The sequence below is a fragment of the Choloepus didactylus genome, chromosome 8 (genome assembly GCF_015220235.1).
Source record: "Choloepus didactylus isolate mChoDid1 chromosome 8, mChoDid1.pri, whole genome shotgun sequence".
Lineage (NCBI taxonomy): Eukaryota > Metazoa > Chordata > Mammalia > Pilosa > Megalonychidae > Choloepus > Choloepus didactylus.
The window spans coordinates 101,823,612-101,848,722 of NC_051314.1; the positions used below are offsets into that span (position 1 = coordinate 101,823,612).

General features: G+C 38.3%; 1 protein-coding gene across 4 annotated transcripts; it reads left to right on the forward strand.

The window, feature by feature from the left end:
- Positions 1-714: 714 nt before the first annotated feature.
- SINHCAF (SIN3-HDAC complex associated factor) lies at positions 715-24,578 on the forward strand. 4 transcript variants are annotated; one of them, XM_037847913.1, is made up of 6 exons: positions 715-873; positions 14,132-14,279; positions 15,643-15,742; positions 17,265-17,391; positions 21,120-21,270; positions 22,460-24,578. In XM_037847913.1, the coding sequence occupies exons 2-6, from the start codon at positions 14,152-14,154 to the stop codon at positions 22,617-22,619; spliced, it is 666 nt and encodes a 221-aa protein (XP_037703841.1). In that variant the 5' UTR covers positions 715-873; positions 14,132-14,151; the 3' UTR covers positions 22,620-24,578. The 4 variants fall into 4 exon arrangements, with proteins under 4 accessions (XP_037703841.1, XP_037703842.1, XP_037703844.1 ...); XM_037847914.1 differs by lacking the exon at positions 715-873 and adding an exon at positions 1,643-1,960; XM_037847916.1 differs by lacking the exon at positions 715-873 and adding an exon at positions 2,272-2,501.
- The last annotated feature ends 533 nt before the right edge of the window (positions 24,579-25,111 follow it).

The following is a 25,111-nucleotide window of genomic DNA, read 5'->3' on the forward strand; positions in this document are numbered from 1 at the left end:
CAATTCAGGCTGGTTTGAAATCTTAAGGCCGAGAAAAATTGGATCGTGATGGGTTGGGTTACTGTTTGAGTACGGCGAGTGGCAGTAAATGAATGTATAGGGTATCAAAATAAGACTTTGTTAAACGACTCATTAAAACTGCAAGTAAAATAACATCTGCTGGCCCGAGAGGATTTTTTTTTTTTAAGCTTCAAAAACCCTACTTTTAACAAAATGTAGGAGACATGGGAGAAGGATAAATTCAGTCTGAGTGCTTACAAGACCATCTCCCGTCATCTCAGGCCAGAAACTGGGCACAGGTGTGAGAATTTTGCAAAAACAGCTTTCGAAAATTGTTTTCAACGCGAAGTGGTGCGCCTAAGAACTTCAGGGTGGAAAGCATCTCACGCAGGCCACTCTACTCCCTTGGTTGCTAACCTTTCCGCCTTTCCCATCCCGCCACTCCCCCTCCGCCACCGCCTCCAGCTAAGGGGCGTTTGTTTATGTGACGTCCGCGGTAGTAAGCAGTCCCCGCCCCCGGTTCCCTCTGGCCGCCGCGTTTCCCGCGCCGCGGCGCTTCTCCCCTTAAAAGGACAATAGAGGCCTCGGGAGCGCGCGCGGCCGCGGGCCTTCTCCCCTGCCCAGCCCTCGACGCGCTCGTGCCCGCATGCAAATAAGTTCGATTCAAGAGAATCTTGTACCGGGAACCGCGCATGCGCATTGGGAAAGCGGAATCTACACCTTCCCGGCCAGCGGTAGCAACTGCAGAACTGCAGGAGACAATCTTTCTAGACAAGGCAGTTGAGGAGGAGGGAGCGACCCGAGTAGGTCTGGCCTAGCGTGCACTCCGCACTTAGGGAACGTTATTGCGCGTGGAACGGCTCCTTTTGGAAGGTGAGTGATTCTGAGTATCACTCTGGTGCAAAACTGTTTAACGAGGCTTTGATTTCAGGTTTGTGTTTTTTTTTTTCTTTTCACCTCACTCACCTCTCCGTTCGTTCCCCCACCCCCCCCCAACAGGAAGTTTTGTCTTGGAGATGGCATTGCTTGGGAGCGCTGTTTTCGTGATCTTCAGACGCTGAATTCTTTTGTATACACGTTAAGTGTGTATTTTTAATTGGGGAGGGTATTTGAGGCAAATCGAAAGTCTTGGGGTGGGGGAAGTGAGTGGAGCTTGGAAATAATTGAAGAGTTGCTGGAGTTGAGGCATCCAAGTTGAAGGTGACAATGACTTTTCTCAACCGCAGTATTCTCTGGCTAAAAGGAGCCCCGTGGCTGAAAGGCCCAAGAAAAAAACGACTTGCTGGCAATTGCAGGGCGACCCTGTGTCCATGCATCCGCGTGGGCGCGAGCCCCGGTCACGGCCGGGCGCCGTCGCGAAACCTCGTGGTTTAGTTTATTGCAGCCCCTCGCTCGTATTTTGTTAAGGGTGCACAATAAATGCCATTCGCCCGAAAACTAAGTTGCTATCGACTTCCCGAGCTGGAGGGCGTGAGGGGGTTTAAATCGGCCTTTTGGGGTTAAGTGCTGGGATTTACCCGAGTGCACGCGGCGTGGCGTTGTTTGCTCAACTCCGGGGGGATGCGGATGCGACAATGAGCAACACGCGGCCGCTTAAAACAGCCCCAGCTCCCCACGCCTGCCTACGCGGACCGCGCCCATGGAGCGTTTGGTGTCCGAGCTTTCTTTGGAGCCTGAAGTTTTATTAAACCCATTTATTCACCTGTAGCGTAGATGTGGGTGCTACCGCGGGGTTTTTTAGGCCACCGCCTTCGCTTTAAGATGGCCAATTGCAGCAAAGTTGACTTGGGGATGGAGGCAGTGGCGTTTTCCGCACCGAGGGAGTGAGTGAACTCCGGAGGGCACTGCTTTTTGTGTTAAACATGACAGACCACGTGCCGCGGGCAGCGACCCGGGTTTTAGGTGGAGGTCTGTCTGAAAGTCCAGCTTCCTGGTGGCCATGAGATACGGTCGCTGTCGGGTAGGTCCGGCCCGCAGGACAATGTGATTTGCTTGTGATGGCGTCTTGCCAGTTTAAAAAGCAGAGTGAAAGTCGCCAACTATGCGCTTGAACGGGGAGTGTAATTCAGGCGTTTTTCATCAAGGACATTGCAAAAACTTCGATTAAATCGGCCTGCTTCTGAGGAGGACCGGAGGACAGGGCTCCTGACTCTCGGATTTCGGGGTCCGGACCCTTCCTCTCGGTGATCGCCAAGTGCCTTGCCCCTGAGGAACAATCCAACATCCCTGATGCTGCACGTAGGCAGCGCCCGGCTGGACAGAAAACAAAGGGTTGCATGTGCCCGTGCGGGCCCCGCCGGCGCTCTGGGCGACCGCCGGGGCCGAGGGCCGCCCTGCTCGGGGCCCACCCAAGTTCGGGCGAGTTTCGACAGGGGGATGGCTTTTGTCCCTCAGCCCCTCGTGGGGAAACTTTGGCTGCGCTACTTGTGTGAGGTGCCATGCTGGTGCGCGGGGAGGCGGCGTGCTAACCCTCTCCGACTGGGCGGATGGGCGAGGCAGAGGTGAGCCCCCGGCGCTTCCTCCCGGGCCCCGGCGGCCGAGGGTCCGGGAGAACATGGCCGGAGTTCTCGGCCCATTACCCGTGGCCCGGGAGCCTGCGTCTGGGAGGTCTTTGGAGTCGCCTTTGAAGTCGAACTGTTGCCATGTTTGAATTACGTCAGGGCAAAGCCATGAGGAGGAACAAGCCCCGGCAGCGCGGCGTGCGGGAGTCGGGCCTGCGGGAGACGCCGGGCCCAGGGGGAGGGCGGACGGGCGCGCGCGAGGGGCCCGTTGTTCTGGCGCAGGTGAGGGAGGAGGGGAGGACGCGGCTCACCTCCCGCTGCCCTTGCCCTGGCGAGCGGCCCTCAAGAGGAACTTTTTTCTCGACCCAAGATGTTTTATTTACCAACAAATCCACCAGGGAGAATTTCTCTTTGCTGCCTTGGTGTCTCTAGGCCGTCCCCGCGTGCTGGAGGGGAAAGCGCAGTTTGGGGGGTCCCGAAGGCCCTGGGAGGACGGGGGAGGAGGGGCTTTGCTGCTTTCGGGGAAACCGGCGAGCACCTCCCCAGCCCAGCCGAGCTGTAACCCGCAAGTCGCGGTGACCTAGTCCCGACGACACCCGAAAACCGCCGTGGGGAAGTTTCGGGGCTCCCGCTGTCACTAAGAAGGGAAATAAGGACTGTGGCCGAATTGTGCGTGCGGCTGTTGTCTTTGTGTGTTTGCGTGTGGGAGGGGGAAGCGGGAGGGGCAAGGATTCTGCTGGTTGGGGGGTTTTTGGTTTCACTCGGGGTGGTAGGGCGGAGCAGAGTTTGTTCTGGTAACTATGACCCCAGTCGGTTTCTTTGTTTTTATTTTCTCCCTCTGCCGTCTAACCTTCGATTACTATAGTACTCGGAAGATTAGAAATTACTAAACCAAACGTGGACCCTGTCCACGCAGCTTTATTTACCCCAGCAGTCCTTGTCCCCTACCCCTCAAGTTGTCCTAAGGAATTTTTTTCTCCTCTTTTAATAATTAAAAAAACGAATTTGACCTCGTCATTAAAAGTATTCTGAAAGCACCTGTTTTTGCACTGGAGTTTGCCAGACTTGGAAATCCTTTTATTAGTTTATGGTGCAAAATTGAACATTAGTTACCCCATGTAAATTAAAGAGTGAGGATTTGATTCTGGTGAGTTTCGAGAAAAACCTGATAGCATTTAAAGAATTTATATAATGATTTGGGAAAGGGGATCTTCTTTGGCGTAAAAGTATGCCCGATTCAATGTTCAGTGATTATTCGCTGCATTATTTTAGGATGACCTTGAAGAAGTGAGAATGTAGGGAATTTTATAAGGGGGTTTGGAAGGAAGGCTGCTTCTGGGGACGACACCGAGTAATGGCTAGCTAACCCTGGTAACTTCTTAGTTCCTGTGAACTGGAGTTGACCCTCTGGTTACCCCTTCTAACTTTTCTAACTTTTTTTTGGTATGTAGCCCTAGGCATAGCTCGGAAATTATGCTGGTTTGACACATGGATGCTTCTTTGGTATTTGGGGTTTGCCTGTAGTCTAGACATCTGATAAGCAGCACCATATTTGTTGCTTCTTTCCTGATTTATACTTTATTTGGATCATTTTTAAAGGTTAGAATCTAAAAGTGGTCATTACTGGAAAATAATACTCTCCTTAAATGTCCTATACCCTCCTCACACTAAAACACAATCCATACAAATTGAAATCCATTTTGTGCCTTACCCAGTTGTGTTGCTAAAAAGACATCTCCAAAGTTTTGGTTGACCAAGTTACAGATACCAAAAGGCAACTAATGTTAGCAATTACATTTCTGGAGTGAATAGAAAGAGTGGGTATCAGGAAAATTTTAAACTTTGGATTTCGATAATTTTATGACTTTCTTTTGGGTGGAGTTATTTCTGTAGGTCATGTATTTAAAGTGCCTGTTAAGTATTTTACAGATAAAGTACAATGAGATTCTTTGACGTGTTTTTAATTAATTAGTATTATAGCAGATTGAGACCTAGAATTTCAGTATCCTGGGAAATTTCATACAACATACAGAGCTTAATGCTTTTCGTTTTAATAATTGCATGACATCTACAGTGGAAATTTGGTTTACCAAGAGTCGAGGGTGGAAAAGACCACAGACATGTTGTCTACTGCTTTCTTTTTACTTTGCGTTACTCTTGTGCAAGTTAGAAATGAAAAGTTCAACATTTAGTATATTCTAGAACCTTGGTAGACATCAGGCCTCAAGGCTGCTGTTGCTTAGTATTCTTAGTTCTGTAGATCTGGAATCTGGATGGTCAGTTTTTCCAGGGGTGTTATCAGGCTCTGGGAAAACCTGACTTAGGACCCAAACTCAGGCAGAAATGTTTTATATCAGAAAAACAATTTGATAATGATTTTGCATTTTAAAATAAACATTTTCCCCTGGGGGAATAGCTTAAGCTTATTTGAAACCTAAACCAACTTCATAAGTCTCTTAGAAGGATAAATAACATGTCTGTGAGACACGTAGTAGGTTGCTCAAAAAATGAGAAATTTCTCTTTTTCATTAAGAGATGCTAAGAATAAATTGCTGACTAAGAAGGAAGGAAACGTGTTTGTTGAAACACAGTAGGCTAGTTGTTCAGAGGTCTCTGGGGTTAAAGAATGCCTAGATTCCAAAGCTGTGATCATGCTGGGTAAAGTCATTTAATTTCTTTGTTGTACAGTTCTCTCATCTGTAAAATGGCAATAATAGTGCCTGTCTCTTACGGTTGTAAATAACTAAGCAAGTAACGTGTTTGATAAATATTGGCTCTTGATAAATATTGGCTCAACTTTGGGAAGTAAATATTTCAGACAAAACTGAGGCCTGGGTGGTTACCTTGCCTGAGGAAATATTCAATAAAATGTGAATGGAAAGAATGAATGTCTTAGGGTCCCTCCCCCACATTCAGAAACTGGTTCTGGGAAGATACTGCCCTCAACTCCTGGTTGCCTTTTGTATTTTGATTCAACCATTTTACATCAGAACAGCTTATGGAGATCTGGAGACCTACTAGAAAATGCCGTTTTTTTCCTTTCTCTTGGCCAGGAGAGTATCCCATATCTCCCATGCTTGGTTTTGGTTCTTGGGGGGTTGAAAGGTGAGAATATTTGTTTTTTTGTTTGTTTTTTGTTTGTTTTTTTTTTTGGGGGGGGTTCTCAGGTTTCTTTCCTAATTGAATCTGCAGTTAAGGTTTTCTGTATTATGGAAATAATCTTGGAAGCCATCTAGTCCAAAAGAAGGGAGTTAAGTTTTAAGGTAGGGATGATTTCTTTTACACCAAAAATACAGAAACCACAGGTACTCCTGCTATTACATATTAAAATACGAAAGTTGCAATTGAACTAAAATAGTTAATTTCTAGTTTTGTATTTAGTTGTTTTCACCTATTGTAAGTTTGAGTTGGCTTAATGTTATTTTAGTTTGGTTAATGGTAATTTAATATATGTTGAGTTTAAGTAGCTTTCAGTTTGAGACTCATTTCTTCACATGCTGTTCTCTCAGTTCCCCGTGCCTCCCCCACTCCTGGTTGAAGTAAGGAAGAGAGGTTGTTTTTTTTTTTACCAGTTGTCGTGAACCCATTTGCTTAATATTAGTCTTTTGTTATTTAAATAATTCATTTGGTTTACACTTCCTGTAAGTCTTCAAACCTCACGTTTTTTTTCTATGTAAGTCTGTAGTACAAATGCTAAAATAAAGAAAAATGGCTTCTTTCAAAAAAAATTTTAATACCTTTATTTTGGATACCATTTCCCATTCCATGCTCTTAAATATACTATTTAAATCCATTATATCTACTCCACTTTTCAGGTAGTTAGCAAATTCCACCTGGTTTCTACATACTATGTACAGTCATTACTATGTTGTAAGACAAGAGTTAGTTCTGCCCTGGAAGAGTGCATTATTGAATAGAGGAGATAGGACAGTAAATCAGTAAATCCTGTGTGCTAGTTGTTCTGATAAAGGTATAGAAAAGGTTTTGTAAAAACAAGTAATTCTGAAAGAATTTTCCAGGTCAAGAGGATGGAGGGGGAGCCATGTCAGACAGAAATAACAGCCTGCGGAGAGGCGTGGCTAGTTATTAAAGTAGTTTTGACACTCCTGGAATATCAAAATTCCAAATTGGGACCAGCTGGTAGGCAGAACCAGATCTTTGAAAGCTTTGAATTCTTTGCTAAGGAGTTGAAATTACCCGGAAACCAGTGTTTGGTACTTTGGAAGGGATGATTGGTATTTTCATTTTAGGAAGATAACCACCTACTTGAAGGATACAGGAAAGTCAGTTATGAGGCTCTGACTGGAGTTCGAGAACCATGATGAGAGATAAGCAGGCAATGGAGATGAAAGGGATGTGAACCAGGGAAATGAAGAAACAGAATCTCTAAGGACCTCAAGACATAGTGGACAGGGTAGAGGGTTGTGCAAAGGTTGAAAAAGGAGTCATCCATTTGACTCCCAGATTTCTTGGGCGACTGTGGATAGTAACTAGCATAGATTTGGAGCAGAAGATTATTATATAGTCAGTTTAGAGCATTTAAAAGTTAAGATTGCTTTGGTGGTCAACTGGCTTTATTGATCTGAAGCAGAGGAGAGGTTGGGCCAGTACATGAATAATTGGGGAATTATTAGCTAACTTCCCCGAGAGTACACTGCTCCGAAACGGGAAGCAATATGATACCTGCCTTATGGGAGACAAAAAAAAAAAAAAAAAAAATAGAGAGAGAGAAAAGACTTGTGCATAAAAGAACTGTTCTTGTGTTGGTGCTTTCCAAATATTATTCAGAAGAGTTGGGATTTATTTCTGTTTTATAGAAGAGGAAATAGAGGGTCAAAAAGGTTAAGGAACTTTCCTGTTTGGGTTAGATCAGGTGTGTGCTATGGTACTTATCTGAAAGTTGGCACTCCCCCTTTCTTAACACTTTTGTCAAGCTTGAAAATGGGAGCACAGCTTCACATAAAGGAATATGACCCAATTTCTTGACCTTTAAAGTCTCCTTGAAAAGGCTAAGTTCCTCTTTTCCCACAGTCTTGGGCTTAAAAAAAAAAAAACTTTCAGAAATTAGCATTGTTCTCTCAGTTTAATTAGTTGGATGTGTTCTGAGGCAGAGTTTTATTTTTCGTATTTTGCAAGTCTTATAAATTTAAGGAAATAAACAGTATACATATACATACTGGTATTTTCATTATTTTCTTACAGGGCATCCCTGGAAAGTAGAAAGTGAGATTTCACCCTAATATTACAGAGGGGCAAATAAAACTAGAAGTAACTTCCTATTCAGTTGTGCAGACTGAAGCAGAAATAGACTCCAAGTTGACTCATTACGAAGTGCCTTTTTCACCAGATTCACTGCAATTACATTTACTAACTTAAAATCATCCCTTAAAAGCAAATATATACTATCTGCCCAACCTTTACAGCTTTCTCATCTACTGGAATCTCACCTAATCTAAAATTGGGGGGACCTTAGTATTTTTTTTACACTGCCCAAAACCCAGAGATCTGGATTTGTGATTTTGTTTTTAACCAATACTATTTCAGTAGAAAACTTGTTTATTTTCAAATTTGACTTTCCTATAGGAGGATGAGTTGTGGGCCAAGTATGGGTTCCATAGGCAGCTACATTTATAAATGCTTAACCATGTAATTTCTCAGAGACAGGGTGGATATTGATGAACTGTTGGCAACCAATTGGAATTACCTCCCCTGTCTCAGTTTCTCTCTAGGCATGTTTAACATTGTCCTTTAAAAGTGAATGAGTACCGTAAATTCATAACTTTTGATGCTAGGATATGGGCTTGTATGTATAGAAGCAGGTGAGGGGAAATAATAGTGTTTAATTGCTCCATGGTTTTGCTTAGGTACTGATGAAACATGTCTCATTATTGGGGAATACTGAAGCCAAGTGGCCTAGCAGAAGGAGAACACAATATAATTTGGTCCTATTGATGCTTTGTGGAGAGTGTTGCTCCAGTTACACTGTTGGTATTTACTAAATATGGTGCATGTATGTGATTAAAGATAGCATACCATTGACTAAAATGGTGTCAAGGGTGGCATTACCAGTTTCAGCAACTCAGGGATCCCTATTGCTTGTAATCATGGGTGTTTTTCATGTTTATTTTTCTTCCTTTTCCATCCTGTCATCTGGAGTTTGCGTCTAAAGAAATACAACTCCTTCACTTCCAAGTTGCCTTTGGTTGCTTGGTTCCTTTTGTCTTTGTTCACCACTGCTTCCTTCCCACTATACAAATCTTTTGCTTGTCTCTTTGCAGTTTCCTTCCCATTCTGCTATTCTAATCTCACTAGTCTATTCTATAGTCTCTTCTGTGGAGTGTATTTTCTAATATTTATCTTTCCTTCTGTATATCTTTGAGGAAGTTGTGTAACTCTCTGAGCTTTTTCACATTCTTTAGTTAAATGAAGGTGTATGATGATGACTAAGGGTATTAAAGAGTGATGTTCTTGGTTAAAATAAACCAGCTGCATATAGAAGGGAGTAAAGTGAAAGTAAGCGTTTTTCATTCTTTAACTCCTAGGCAACCACTATTTGCTATTTTTTTTTTTTCAAATCCATCAAAAATATCTAGGTTCTTAAAGGTTTCATTTTAAAAACATGCTTTGAGATTATACTATATAACTGTTATTCAGCTGGCACATGTAGTACTGCATTCTTTTTAAGGGCTGAAACAGTGTTTCTCTTGTATGAAGATACCATAGTTTAATATGTCCAAATACATGGACATTTATGTTGCTTTCCATATCTTGTATTTTTTAAACGGTCTGGAGAGCCGAATTTTAGAAAGTAAAAGTGATGTTTAGAATCTATAGGGTTTTGGTCTATTGAAATCTAGCTACCTTTTACTTTGGGAGGTTGCTGCCTTAATGTGTGCATATCACAATTTCAGTTCCCTTGACTACACGGACAAGTTGCAAAGTTAACTATAAGTTGCTTTACCACTTTTGACATACTTTTCTGTCTTCCCCCATCTGGTTGAACTGAGTAGCATTTGCGTTATGAAAGGTGATTTTGAATACAAAAAAAAACCTTTACTACCTAGAATGAATCTAGAAAGTGTAATTGGAAAAGTTATTATCATTGTAGTAACTATTGGTGTCCTTGAACCTAACAGATGTTAAATTTATCAAAAAAGGACCCTCTTCATTTTCCTAAATGTAAATAACTACCCTTGTAAGATTGAAAATACAACAAAATATTTTGCAGAACTAAGTTCTTCACCTTTTCACTCTTTCCCAATTCCCTATTAAAAAGGGTATTGACAGCTAAGATTTGCATTTGAATATTGATACTGTTTCCTGAACTTAAAATGAACAAGGATTTGGTATTGTTAAAAATTATAAAAGATCATCTTTTTCAAACTTAAACTTGTTTATCATAAAACTTTTCTTAAATAGCATCCTTTCCATATTGCCTATTCTGTAAAGATTCTCTATCCTGTGTTTTGGAAAAGTTAGAAATGGTCCTTGCTGTTTGGCTTCATAATCTTCTTAGATTAGATTAGAATTGGGCCCTTTAAATCTTTATACAGTGGTTTCTCCCCTTTACCTGGTCTCATCTATTGCTAAGGTTGTATTCCCTATGTTTTCATTATGTTAATCATTAGATTTATATGAAACTCACAGCTTTAAAATGGAAGAACCTTCCTCAACAAATCAACCAAAACAGATGTTTAGAATTATTACATTTTAAAATTTTGCTTTCTTTTTCTTGTCTGTGTATGAGTGATATTTTGTTTATACAATTACAGTTATTTCTATGATTGCTTTTGCTGATTTAGCAGTTAGCTTTAATCTTTCTTAACTGGGAGATTCAATTAAATCAGACAACTCTAATTCTACAGGGGTTGATTTGTCTTTAATTGTTACGGTATTTTAAAAATCTGGGGGTTCTTGGCTAACAATAGCCAAAGAAACAATGTCCGTGAAAGTGCTTTATAAAATGTAAGGTCCTGTACAAATGGCAGCTTTTAAAAAAATTTAATCAACAGATGTATTTAGTGTCTACTCTGTGCCTGGGACTATCTTTGATTTGAGGTTACAAAGATCATAAAGACAGAGGAGAATTCCTAACACAGTGTTTTTTTTTAAATAGGCATATTGAGATATAATTAACATACCATAAAATTCAGTCTTGAAATGTATGTAATTCATTGGTTTTTAGTATATTCACAGAGTTGTGCAGACATCACCACTATGTAATTTTAGAAGACAAATGAGTTTTTAATCATCGTATGAAGTCCTTCCTAGTTTTTGGCTTTATCTCAAAGCTTAATTATCTCCTGCTTTCCCCAAACACAGGCCGTGAGATTGTTTGGGGTCAGCTCTCATCTAACTATTCACCAATTAGGAAGCAGATGGCATTAGCTTTCTTCTATTAAAAACATAGTGCTGAGTGAGCTGATTACTGTGAGAATAGATGAAAAAGTCACAAATAGTTTAATAACTGACCATCATTTGAACAAATAAAATGTATTGTTTTGGGGGAATCATTTAATATTATACAAATTTAGGACTTGGAAAAATATTTTAAAAAAGCATTCTGAAGAACCACCAGATTTCTTGAAATGACAGAAATCCCCACTTTAAAATCACTGGTGCCACTCCTACCTACCACCCCCTCAAATATATAAAGTTACATAATTTCAGAGGCCATTTTGTGTCATGGTTTTCCTCCAGAGATTAGGTGGGTTTTTTGTTTTGTTTTTTACATGAGTGTGCCTGTAGATTTTTTGAAAATGCTTTCAGTTAATCTCAGGACTCCCCAAAGCACAAAATGATTAAACACCAACCACCGCCTAACTGGGTTGTTGTAAACAAAGCCCAAAATGAAACCCCTGTGTATTCGCTGCAGATTCCCAGGTGCCTCTCAAGTGCAGGGATAAGCTCAGGAAAGGTTTAATAGGTTTATTAAGTAGACATCCATTAAAAGGTTCATGCTGTACTTGTGTGTTGCATCAGGACAAGTGTCTGCACCCCTCAGTGCTTTTATTACTGAGCACTGCCTAAAAGAGGGCAAACCCTAGATTTAGATCCCCCTTAGATGTTCAGGCAGAATTTTGTCAGGGGAAAAGGGAGGGTCACAGAGGCAGAGTGTTAAAAGTGGGTAAATATGGGTATTGGAGTAGGGGGTGTATTGGAGTTGTGTATTTTTTACTATGTTTTTGCAACTTTCCCTGATGTCCAAGGAAAATGCTCCTTATACTGAAGAACAGACTATCTTGCAAGGGCTATTGGTTAAGTTTTTTGGGGGTCCCCACCAGCAAAACAAATGACACTGAAGATGAACACTTGATTCGCAGTACTGCTGATTAAAAGGAGAAAGCCTAAGTATTTACTATAAACCATAGCATTCCTTAATAATTTGCTAGCTGATAACTGAAACAAACTAAGGCTTTCTGGTCAAATCCAACCTCAGTAAAGGTAGTTCATATCTTAGAGATGATCTTAATGCTGTATAGTTTTGATGAATGTTTTTGGGAGAGGGAAGATGATTGTGAGGGTGGAGATAGGAATCTATTTGTTGTAATAGGATTTGGTCTGTGTATTAATGGTATGAACTGGCTTTTCCTGCTGTACTTCCTTTGTCCTTGTTCAGAAGGGAGGCTGAAGTTTCCTTCAGCTATTGATGAAGCTAGCTCCTGTAAGAGGAACTGTGGACTTTTGACCTTGACGGTAACGTAAGGTGTTAGGGGAGTTTGGGGGAACCACAGGATAGTTTGAGGACAGGAATTATATTGCATTTTAGCCTTAAAACAGGAATATAAATATTAAAGCATTTCTTTAATAACTTCTACTTTACCTTCTTAGCTCTTAATAAAATTCTACAATCCTGATTCATTTGATATTGTTTTTTCCAAAGCAGTACATGACCATTTTCTTCAGAAGGCCATTTTCCTTTCATGTTTTATTTGGGTTTGTTGCTAGATTGAGAAGAATGTTTGCCTCATTTTAAATAGGATTCACTGTACCTTTTCCTCAGAAAAATCAGTATCCAGTTATTTCATTTAACTAAAATAATTAACTTCAACTTCAAATATGTTGTTTTCTAGTTTTAACAATTCTTAAACTGCAGTAACCAACTTTGTTAGTTTAAACTTAGTTATTGAAATGCGTCAGTGACTTCTGTACCATGCCATACCCCTCTTTTGCCCTTCTCCCTCAACAAAAACTTTGAAGAGGAACACTTGATTCACAGTAGCTTTTGTTTAAAAGGAATGCTTCAGTGTTTGTTTTTCTAAAATATTTTCTTAAAAATGAATTTAAAAACCTGTCCATATTTCAGAACCCCTCATCTCAAAAAAAACTAAATGAAACCTGGATGGTTGGATGGTTACTTCTGAATCACTTTCCTTAATACTTGTCCAGGAATACTAACCAGAATTGGAATGGAATGGGATCAAGCAAAAGATAATACAATGACAAATACTTAAGTTTTTGTTTCACTCATATATTTTAAGTTTGTTCATAAAACAACTTTAAAAAGGGAGTTCTGTGGTTCTCCTAGAATTATGGGAACGAAGCTAATTGATATTAACAATTTTATTGATGCTTTATATGACGTTTTCATGATAATTTGTAGTTGGACTCATAAACACAGAAACACAGATCTTCTGTACTTGTCCACTGGGGTGTAATTTCTGTATTCCTTGTCTTTTCATCACGTTCTTAGTTCAGGTATTCTGGTGAAGTTGGCCCTTGGTGCAGTTGGTTTGGATATTCCAAATTATTTCTCCTAAGGTACAGATTTACTGCCACCTACATTTTTGCTGTCTGCAGCCCTAGAGCTGTTTGTTCCTTGATGTTGAGATTTTTTTGAGCATGGGAATCACAATTTATGTTTCTGTCTACATTTCTGGGACATCTGCCTCCCACTATTACTTTTCTTAGGCATACAGCATCGTAAGAGAGCTCCAGAAACCTGAAACAACAAACAGAGCAGTGGTCAGGCAGCATGAACTCATTCTTAATTTTTTAAAAATGTTTTTAAAATTATTATTCTTAAATTCTAACCCTGAATTTTTGTGAATTTACATCCTCCTTTTCAGCACTTTCAATTCATGGTCAAAATTTGCCTGCTTAGAATTTCCCGTTTATCACTGAAGAAATCCCCAGCAATAGGGCAAAGTAGTGTGGGTTGATGCATATTGAGTTACTGGTGTGTTGAGTCTCAAATAGTTGTGATAAATGCTCTAAACTTCCCCAAAGGGGAATCACATTAATGCAAAGGTAAAAAAATAAAAAGGTGTGCCTTAAATTTTATGATGCATACTTGAGTGTGATGATTTTGTTGTTTTTTCAGGATTGCGGGGAGAGTTTAAGGCATTTTCTGCTTAAAATGTTGATTAAAAAAAAAAAAGAACCACAAAAACAAACTCCTCCATTATCAGAATGAGTTTTTGCTAGGAGGGTGAGGAGGTAGAAGCCTCCTTAAATAACTGAGCTATTCTGCCTGCTAAGAGTGGATTCTGTAGGTCTTCCCCAGAGCCGCACCTCTCCACCATGGTCTTTTAATTCCAAGTTGCTTGGGGGTGGGGTGGAGCAGCCCTCTTTAATGGTTTCTTGTTAAAGTCCTCAACAAAGCTGTGTCAATTCCCTTGGTTTTACAGACTGTTGCTCAGAAGAAAAAATGTTTGGTTTTCACAAGCCAAAGATGTACCGAAGTATAGAGGGCTGCTGTATTTGCAGGGCTAAGTCCTCCAGTTCTCGATTCACTGACAGTAAACGCTATGAAAAGGACTTCCAGAGCTGCTTTGGGTAAGATCATCTGATGTAAATAAACTTGTGTTTGTGACATTCTCAGAGTGAAAAAAATCACAGCAAGGTGATTGGAGCAATGTGCTAATAACTTGATTAAAATCACTTATTTTAATCTAGACTATTTAAGGCCCCTTATCTTAAAAATGAATCAAACAATACTGACAACCTACTTCTCCCCCGACTATGAGGAGGAACTGCTAGATTGTGAAGTCCCTTGTAGTTGTAAGTAAACAAACACTTTGTCATTAACTGCAATATTATAATATTATATTATGTTATTATATATATTATAATATTAACTTCAATATGTATAAAGGGATTTAAAAGATATTACCATATTCTCTCATAATAGTTGTCCTCCAGTAGTTGTCTCTTTTTATATTGTTTTTCTGAAAAATAGAAATGTATTTTAACCTAACCTGTAGAGATAGTACTATCAAGACTTCACGAAGACTTAATGCATTGGCCTGAAACCTGTCAGGGTCTGTTAGCTTTCATTTTATAATTTTACTCCTCATTGATCTTTTGACAGTAAACCTCTGCTTAATAAAATGGAATTTACTTTCCAACAAATACGTGGATAAAATGTTTAATGTTGAACCATTTCCCATGTTAGAAATTAATTTTACCACCCTCTTTATCAAAACATTTGTTGATCATTTATTGTTAATCCTGCACTTTGTAGTTACTTTGAAGGTTGCCAGGAAGAGTCTATGCCAATGTTGTCTTTGTACATTTTTCTTTTAATGTCTTCATTTCCAAGTATACACATAATATTTATTATCTGTATTTTTCTATTTGTATGTATAATACCGGAAAAAATGTAGTAAATTAAAGTTCCTTAGATAAATAATTAAAAGTTTGGTAACTAGTCCTATAGATTTTTTTCCTCCTATGTGGATATAATCTCTTTAAAAATTATAATGCCTCTCTTTTATTTTTGTTTGTTGTGAAACGAGAATGTGATGGCACATTATTTTACCCAAAGGATGGTGTTTTGTTGCTTCTCAAGTATCTATACATTTCAAGAAAGATTAATTGGGCACTACTGTTTAAAATCCTGGTGCCCAGAATCTCTTCTAGGTCTTAAATTTATAGTTTTAATTTTAAAAACACTCCTTTGTTTGAATATGACCAAATTGCAGTACAAAGAATTGGTTCATTGGATCTAGAAATTAATTATATTTCTGAAACATAATGCAGAAATAATAGAATGGGATCATCTAGGATTATTAGAAAGTATAAATAATCCTAGAAAGTATAAATCAAAAATCGATATAGTTTTTTCCAAAAGAAATGTACTTACATGAATTCCTTAAGGTAAAGGAGACTAATAAAGGTTTGTTTGTTTTCTTATCAGGTTACATGAGACTCGTTCAGGAGATATCTGCAATGCCTGTGTCTTGCTTGTGAAAAGATGGAAGAAACTGCCAGCAGGATCAAAAAAAAACTGGAATCATGTTAGTTTATCATCTTTTTCAGTTGTGCCACCTCTATTGATATTTAAAGTAATATTAATTTCCCCCCTGATTTAGGAAATAACATCCCCAGAGAGGAAGAGTCAGAAAAGAGTAAAGAAAAAAACAAACAAACAACGGAACACTAGTTGCTGCTCAGGTGTAATCACTTAACATTTTGGCATGTTTGGAGGCAGCGTAGCCTGGTATGGCATTTCCCTAAGGCTGTGTCCAATATCCCTCTTTTGGTGATTCACAGTGCATATTCACATGTTTTTTGATTTAAACCAGCAATTCTCAGTTAATTAGACATGGAGCCCTTTTTCATATGTTAGGGTAACATGCTTGAGCCAGACCTGGATTTAAATCTTGCCTTAGCACTTAGGAGCTATGGACTTGGGGCAACTTACATTTATAAAATGTAAAGATAATAGCTATCTTATAGTACTTCTACAAGAACTGAACAAGGTGGTATATAGAACATATAATACATGGTAATCACTCAATTAGATGGAAGCTATTGTTATTCTGTACATTTAAAGCTAGTTGAGGTCATACTGGCATGTAAATATGTTCTGTTTGCCTTTTCTACTTTCCCATGTCATTAGAATTTTGCATAAAATATGAAGCAACACTGTTGCTTCTTAGTATGCTAGCTTTCAGAAGATTTATAAAATTTGCACAAAATGTTTTTAAGTAGTCAGGATTTTTTTTTTTTTTTAATTTTTTTTCTACATTAGCTTTATACTATCCTTTGGGGACAGTTTTGCATTTCTGTGGGTCTGTGAACTTATAATGAATTTTTCCTTAATACTTTATCTGGAGAAGATCTGAATTTTCGTTTTGAAGGTGGTTGCAACCTTCTTAAGTATGGGTAGATATCAGCAAATAGTAAATGTGAATGAATGCATAAGACATGGGATGATATGGGGCTAGAACATGCTGTTCCCATCCATGAAATTGACTTCAGGGATTAAGAGTGTATAGTGAAAAGAAACATGGATCTAAAGACTTCAGTTTTGAATTTTGTCTGCCTCCCCTCCCACTGACTTGGTTTAGTGTGAAATAAGGCAAAGTACATAATCTCTCTTTGCCTTGTTTTTCTTCACCCTAAAATTGGGGTAACAAAAATTGATCCCTTATTGGTTTGTGGTATAAAACCAAAGGTATAGGAAAGCTTTTTGTAAACTGCAACACATCATCCTATAGAATGTTAGTTTTATAATTAGCCTTGATTTTCCTTAACCTAGTTGTATCATTCTCACATCCAATAATGATTGCCTCATATGTAAATCTATTTAAATTGTTATTCCAGCAGACTCATGCTATTACCCACTTCAAAAAAATAAAACATCATGATAAATAGTAGTATTTATTCTTTAAATTGCACATGGATGCTCAAACTCTTAACTACAAAATGGTTCTCAAATTTGGCTAACTCTGGTAGACATGGGTATGAACCCCAAAGGGATACACACAGGTGTCATTTTAAAAATGGTATTAAATATTCAGTATTTTCTTCCAGGTGGTAGATGCAAGGGCAGGACCCAGTCTAAAGACTACATTGAAACCAAAGAAAGTGAAAACTCTGTCTGGAAACAGGATAAAAAGCAACCAGATCAGTAAACTGCAGAAAGAATTTAAACGTCACAGTAAGTTTGAAATTGAAACTTTAGTACTTAAGAATAATTGTTTTGTTTTGGGTTTTGACTGGGGGTGGTAATATGGGTGGTATATAGTATGTGTAGATCATTTCTTTAGTTTGTTGCTTTATAAAAAGAGAGTCTGAAGTGGGAAGGCAGTGTTGAATTGGTAGAGATAATTTATTTCTATGAAATTTTGGAAGTATTTCACTAGTCACTTCTTCAAATAGTACTGACACCCTTCTGATGTCTTTTTTGACATCTTAATTTTCTAGAAGGTGCATTTTCTAGTTTGTTGATTTTTATGCATAAGGAAATTGAGGCCTGGAGATACGCAGAACAATATGTAAATCATCAGTGGATAATCTGAAACCAAAGCCCAGGGTTTCTGGAAGGTAACTTTAAAAATCATAACTCAGATGCTGGAGTAAAGCCAGCCTCGGGACTTTCAGGTTTAAGGGGTGGTTTGTATTGTGGAGTAATGGAAGGGAAAAGGGATGTCAAATTAATAACAACTCCACACACTAATTGGAAACCCTTGCAGGAGGGTGGGGAGGAGAGAGTAGTGGTGTGTCTGTATTTTGGAATTGAGATTTCAGGTTTTTAAAAGTAAATACAATGCATATAAAGAATATTATGTAACATCCCTGTCACTCCCAGACAGCATTGTTGAATTGAACAAATTTGTAGTTCTACAGCAAAAATGTTATATATTCATATTAAGAGGAATAAATAAAGACTGTTAAATAGGCTGGTCAGGTTTGGCTACTTAATTATAGTTCAGGTCAGGCCAGATTTTGTGGCCAAATAGGTTATGAATAAACTTTCTGTTTTCAGAATTGTGGATAAGAAGTTGTGGCCCTGTATTAGAGCTTTCAGGACTTTTGTTGGCGGGGGGTGGGGGGTGGGATCTTACAGGGCCCTGTTAGACTAAATATTACTAATCAAGATAAATGGTTGCCATGCTTATTTGGGAATAATAGCCCAAGTCTTTGCCATGTTTATAGATTTTTTTTAAAAAGGTCATATAACTGCAATTTCAAATGGTTCGAAGATACTAATCACTTTTAGGTTAGTGAGCTTTCTTATCTAGTTAGCGTAGAACTGACTGCTGCTGCCAGTAATATTTTGGGAAGTCTTTTAAACATTCTGTTAAACTTATTCCTTTAAAACCTACTACTCAAGTGTACAGTTCAATGACATTAATTATACATTTACAATGTTTTGCCATCGCTGCCATCTATTACTTGAGTTTTATTCAAAAAAGTTTTCTGTCAGTTTCTTCCCATGCAGCATATAACACAGGGTTTGATGTCTAGTAGATACTTAATAAATAAATATTTGATTGGTTCTCTGAATTGGAGGATTGCTTTATCTACTTATCCTGCGAGAGGGAATCTTTAGCTGAAGGTAAGATGTATGGTAGACTCAACCCCTATACGTGTTGTTACAGATCTGACTCTAGAATAGTACCATAGCCTTATAGCACAGTGCATTTATCTTCTCAACCAAAAGATTTATTTTTCTGGCTCTTAAATTTATATGCAGTCTTCTGAGGGCAAAAAAAATTTAATCATGTTTAGCTCTGCAAGTAATGAATTGTGTAGGCCATGTTAAATCAGGAATTGTTTTTTCCTCTTTAGGTAAGTTGTCATTTTTCTTTGACTTTCAAGATATTTTCTTTGCTAACTTTAGTTTTCAAAAGTTTAATTATGGTATATCTTGGTGTGGGTTTCTTTGAATTGATCCCTTTGGGGTTTACTCAGCTTCTTGAATATGTAGGTTTATGCTTTTTACAAAATTTGGCAAGTTTCAGCCTTTATTTCTTAGAGTACTTTTCCAGTTCTGCAGTCTTCTTTCCTTGCAGGACTCCAGTGGAACAAATGTTAGATGTTTTGTTATAATTCCACTGGTCTCTGCAGCTTTTTTTCATTTCTTTTTCTCTGTTTACTTTCTATTGTTCTTTCTTCCAGATTCTTCCCTCTGTCCCTTCCATACTGCTCCTGAATCCATCCCTTGAACTCGTAATTTCATTTATTGTATTTTTCAGTTTTAAAATTTCCATTTGGTGGTTCTTTGTATCTTCTATTTTTGGGCAGGTGGATTTTCTTTGTGGATTTCTGTGTTTTCATTTGCTTCAAGCATGTTTGTGATTGTTCATGAAGCATTTTTATCACATTGCCTTAAAAATCTTTGTCAGATAATTCTAACATCTACTATCATCTTGGTGTTAGCATTTATTTGTCTTTTTCATTCAGTTTAAGATCTTCCTTGTTCCATTTTTGGTATGGCAAGTGATTTTTTTTGAAACCTGGACATGTTCATGTTGTCGTGTGACCCTGGATCTTCAACCTTCTGTTTTAGCTGGGAAGGGAAAACAGGTGGGGGGATTACTACCTTGTTACTGCCACCTGCTCTTAGAAGTCAGGTTCCCCACTCGACCTCTGTTGTGACACCTGAGGTGGAGGGGCTTCTGGTTACCTCAGTGGTGGGGTTGCCTTTGTTACCGCTGGGCAATAGTGAAGGTTGTACTTTGCCCTAGACCTTCTGATGCCACCTGTTCTAGTTTGCTAATGCTGCCAGAATGCAAAACACCAGAGATGGATTGGCTTTTATAAAAGGGGGTTTATTGGGTTACACAATTACAGTCTTAAGGCCATAAAATGTCCCAGGTAACACATCAGCAATCGGGTACCTTCACTGGAGGATGGCCAGTGGCGTCCAGAAAACCTCTGTTAGCTGGGAAGGCACGTGGCTAGCGTCTGCTCCAAAGTTCTGGTTTCAAAATGGCTTTCTCCCAGGACGTTCCTCTCTAGCAAGCTTGCTCCTCTTCAAAACATCACTCACAGCTGCACTGAGTTCCTTCTGTTATGTCAGCTCATTTATAGGGCTCCACTGATCAACTTAAACCCACCCTGGATTGGTGGAACAACACCTCCATGGAAATTATCCAATCAGAGTCATCACCCACAGCTGGGTGGGGTGCATTCCAAAGAAACACTCAAAGAATTACAATCTGATCAACCCTGATAACGTCTGCCCATACAAGATTACATCAAAGATAATGGCGTTTGGGGGACATAATACATTCAAACTGGCACACCACCCCATGGGGATGTTGGAGCCCTTCATTACAGACTCGCCAGTATTGAAATCCAGATTCTGCTGAGGCAGTTGGGAATAGGGCCAGTTTTTTTTTTTTTTCAATGATTGGTTGGAGTAGAATGGTTATTATCTAAAAAATGTTTTCTGTCTGAGTAAGCTGGTCCTTTGGCTAGGAGAGCAGACTTTTATTGGGTCTTTTTTGTCAGAGGCCATTGCAGTTTCTGAGTTGCTGGTATTCTTCAGCTCCATTTGTAGGATTTATGAGGCAGGAGTAAAACCCAAGGAACTCTCAATCCATGTTCTTCCTTGGTCCTAAGGTCCCTACTGTTCTGTCTTCCCTCTACTACTCTCTACCTTTCAAAGTCTTAGGTTGTTTTACATATGATATCCAGCGTTTTTAGTACTTATTGGCAGGAAGAACAGAGAAAAATATATCTAGTTCATCCTCCTGGAAGTGAAAGTCCCCATTTTCTTTTAGAAATACTGTGGCAGAGATATTTTCAAATACAGTAGAACATAGAAAACAAAATAAATTCTTTTTCTGTTTTTATCAACACTCTTACTGTTTTATGCTGAGGTTTAGTTACATTGATATATAATGAAATTGAAATATTTTTTTCTCTCTGTTGCAGATTCTGATGCTCACAGTACCACTTCAAGTGCCTCCCCAGCCCAGTCTCCTTGTTACAGTAACCAGTCAGATGATGGCTCAGATACCGAGATGGCTTCTGGCTCTAATAGAACACCAGTCTTTTCCTTTTTAGATCTCACATACTGGAAAAGGTAAAAAGCAACAGAAAAATCTCTAATCAATAAACTGTTAATTATAGGCCATTGTAATTCCAGTTTCCTTAGCAATTAAATGGCATTTGGCAAACAGCTAGTGTAGTACAAATGGTTGGAAATGGATTAACAGGAATTGAGCAGAGAGTTGGGATTTTGTGTGTTCTTCCTATTAAAATTGATTTTAAATAAAAATCACGTCAGGGAATATAAATATCATATAATGGAGTATTCTGACCAGTTCTCCCACTGAAAAAAGTACATGTGCAAGAAATATCTTAAAAAAAAATTTTTTTTTTTAAAGGCTTGGATAAGTGGGCAAGTTAATTAGGAATACTCTGAGGTCAAAAGCTAGGTGAACGTGAGACCCCAAAATCCAAAAAAGATAATAGATTAGAAAAGAGGAAATATTAAAAAAGAAAGTAGCCTGAGGTTTTCAAGTTCATAGATTCAGGAAGCCGAATTAAATTGAAAGCAAGATAATAAAAATAATGTGTCCATACACAACAATGTTGAGCAAAAAAGTTGCAGAATACAATGTGATTTCAAATATATATATAATGGGTAAATAATATGTTTAAGTATGCAAATGAGATAAAACCATGAAGTATAAAGACAAAACAGGGTGATGAACCTAAAATTCTAGAAGAGAAAGAAATATGGTGGGGTGAGGTGAGGTGGGATGGAGGAGGCGTGGATGAAGGGCATACAGGGAGTTTATAGGGAATGTTAATTTTTTTTCCCTTAAGTATGAGATCTATGGGTGTTTTTGTTGTACTGTTTTTTAATGCCTTTATCTATGTTACATATATGTTTTTAATCAACTCAACAGCTTTATCAGCCCGTTTATGGTAGCTGTTTTTCTTCAGAATTGGTGAATTTTGGAGGAAACCATGAACAACTTTAGGAGCAGCCTCTGAAGCTGACTTCTGTCTCTTAGAATGCTTCTTCCCCCATTAATATGTGATAAAATTCCCGTGTGGCCTTTGAAAGAACTGGGTAATTCCCATCACCTAGCCAATTGGGTTCACTTTAGGTAGGAGCCCTTTTCATTTGAAATGTGCTGAGATTGTGGAAGTAGAACTTTTGGTTATTTTGTGCTAGTTATAATAGGTAGATTTCTCCTGTTTTTGTATTTCTGTTTTTCTGCCTGATTAATATATTTTGTTCTCCCCGTTTTTACTTTTAGACAGAAAATATGTTGCGGGATTATCTATAAAGGCCGTTTTGGGGAAGTCCTCATTGACACACATCTATTCAAGCCTTGTTGCAGCAATAAGAAAACAACTGCTGAGAAGCCGGAGGAGCAGGGGCCAGAGCCTCTACCCATCTCCACTCAGGAGTGGTGACTGAGGTTTATGTAGAAGGGGAACAAAAAAAAAATTTTTTTTTTTTTTTTTGTAAGACAACACAGTGACCCTCCTATTTTTAACTTGGATACTTGCTGTTCTGCCAAAAGACAATTTTTAGAATGGTTTTGAATGGGTTATTTTTCCCCCCATTTTCACAAACTCTGAAGCCAGTGTCTAGCTTACTAAAAGAAAAAGAGAAGTGTATATAATATTTAAGATGCTGAGTATTTCATAGGAAAGCTGAATGCTGCTGTAAAGTGCTCTTTAAGTCTTTTTTTAAAATCCCCTTCTCATGAATGAAATTAGGGGAATTTCAGGGGACAGAGATGGGATTTGCTGTATGATAAACCATATGTAGTTTTAGTCTTTTCTATATTGAGAAGTAGTGGTTGGGGCATTTTTTTTAAGATGGCTGGCTACACTTGTTTTCCCTCATGATAGTAAATTTGTCATAATTCAATAATATAGACTTGCCCCTAGAGGTATTGTTTATAATTTTGAAATATTAAGGTCTTGCCAAGGTTCTGATGATTCAAACCTGTACTACTGAAATATTAAGCAGGACAGACTAAGCTTTCTGGTGCATATACCTTGAAAGAAAAAGTAATTACTAAATATACAGAGAGGTAACTTGACTGTATATGTTGCATTCTGTGTTACCTCCCTTCATATTAATATTTGATAAAGATTTTAATTTATATGAAACTTCTAAAGCAGAATCAAAGCTCCTCTTGGGGAAATGGCAAGCCTTCAGGATAAGCGATCCTATATGAGTAGTACCAAAGCATCACCACACGGTAGAGAACACACACTATTAAAAACGTCTGAAAAACAAAGTGTGCAAGTCTTCAAGATGGCACAAAACAAAGGTTAATGCTTCTTGGGGCACATTTCTTAGAGGGCTTGCCTAGTGTGTATATAATTGACTTTTGTTTGTGTTATAGGACTGTTTGGTGACTTCATTGAAAATCTGCACAATTCAGTTTTAGCTCTGGATTACTTCAGTTGGCCTTTGTGAAGGTTTTATCTGTGTAGAGTGGGTGTTAGACTTGTTTTAACCTATTAGGGTTTTTTTTTTTTTTCTTTTCAATATTTAAAGTAAAATTCTAGAAGAAAAGAGGTGTGTGTTAATGCTGAGTGGGTTGGTTTTTGGTTTGGCTTCTTTTAGTCAGACTTTCTGAACATTGACATATTAGGTGATAAATCCTGAACATGGAGCTCTTCAATTCTGAAATCTCTATTAAGAGCCTCTCACTTGAATCCAAACCAAAGTACTCTCATTGCCTCATTTCTAAAATTTCAGGAAAAAAAAATCACCTTACATGAGGGGAGGAGCATTTTCGCCTACCTTCTTGTAATAACATGACTCAGTGCTTATTTTTAAAACTGGATTTTAAAAATTGGATAGTATGAATAACAAGAAGTGAGCCACTGTTTATAGGCACCCTATAGTTTTATAGCTCTTAATCTAAACTTAAGATTCTGTATTTCTTCCTTTTGGAAAAACCTACATGCTACATGCCATCAAATGCACAGACTATACAGTGAGTTGGGTCGGCTCTCCCACAGCCTTTGAGGTGTATTACAAGAGTCCCAGCCATTATCATCTTCCTCCTGAGTTATATTTGAAATGGTTTTGTTTTTTGGGTTTTTTTTTTGTACATTTTGACTGCAGTATTGGTGGTAGAATATACTATAATATGGATCATCTCTACTTCTGTATTTATTTATTTATTACTAGACCTCAACCACAGTCTTCTTTCTCCCCTTCCACCTTTCTTTGCCTGTAGGATGTACTGTATGTATGTAGTCATGCACTTTGTATTAATATATTAGAAACCTACAAATCTGTTTTTTACTTTTTATACTGTTGGATACTTATAATCAAAAGTTTTACTAGGGTATTGAATAAATTTAGTCTTATTAGAAAATAAAAGAAGCTTTTTTGTGGCTTTATTGAAAGGTCTTTGGTAAGAGTAACTAATGTTTTTGGCCCTCACAGATACTTAATTTAGGACCTTAGTATTTTAACAAGCCACGAGGGAAAAAACTCTTTGCTGAGAAGAAAAGACTTTGGGATAAAAGATATTTTAACTGATGTTCACAATAATTAACATAGTAGATAAGATGATTTTAGCAGTGAGGAACAAAATGTCCCTGGTCTTTTAATGTCTGTGATTGGTTTTACTGTGTGTAGCATCATGGGAAGCATCTTTGAGAATTCAGAGAAATTATAAAAGTTAGTTATAGGGAAAGGTGGATTTTGGCATTTGGGATCAGACCTGGGTTCTCTAATTCCTGGCTCTGCCTCTTATTAGCCATTTGAGTCACTTGTCCTTCTTGAGCCTCCTTTCCTCTTCCATAAAATAATTATCCATTTATTTCACAGAATTATGAAGAATCCAAAGAAGTATAATCTATATCAAAAAGTTTTGAAAACAGATTATCTTACTACCTTGGGAAAGATAGATATATGGGTCAAACTTTTT

Coding starts and splice junctions, on each gene's coding strand:
- SINHCAF (XM_037847913.1), top strand. CDS start 14,152: ATGTTTGGTTTTCACAAGCCAAAGATGTACCGAAGTATAGAGGGCTGC. Junction 15,743..17,264: donor CAAAAAAAAACTGGAATCAT/GTTAGTTTATCA, acceptor ATTTTCTTCCAG/GTGGTAGATGCAAGGGCAGG. Junction 21,271..22,459: donor GATCTCACATACTGGAAAAG/GTAAAAAGCAAC, acceptor TTTTACTTTTAG/ACAGAAAATATGTTGCGGGA.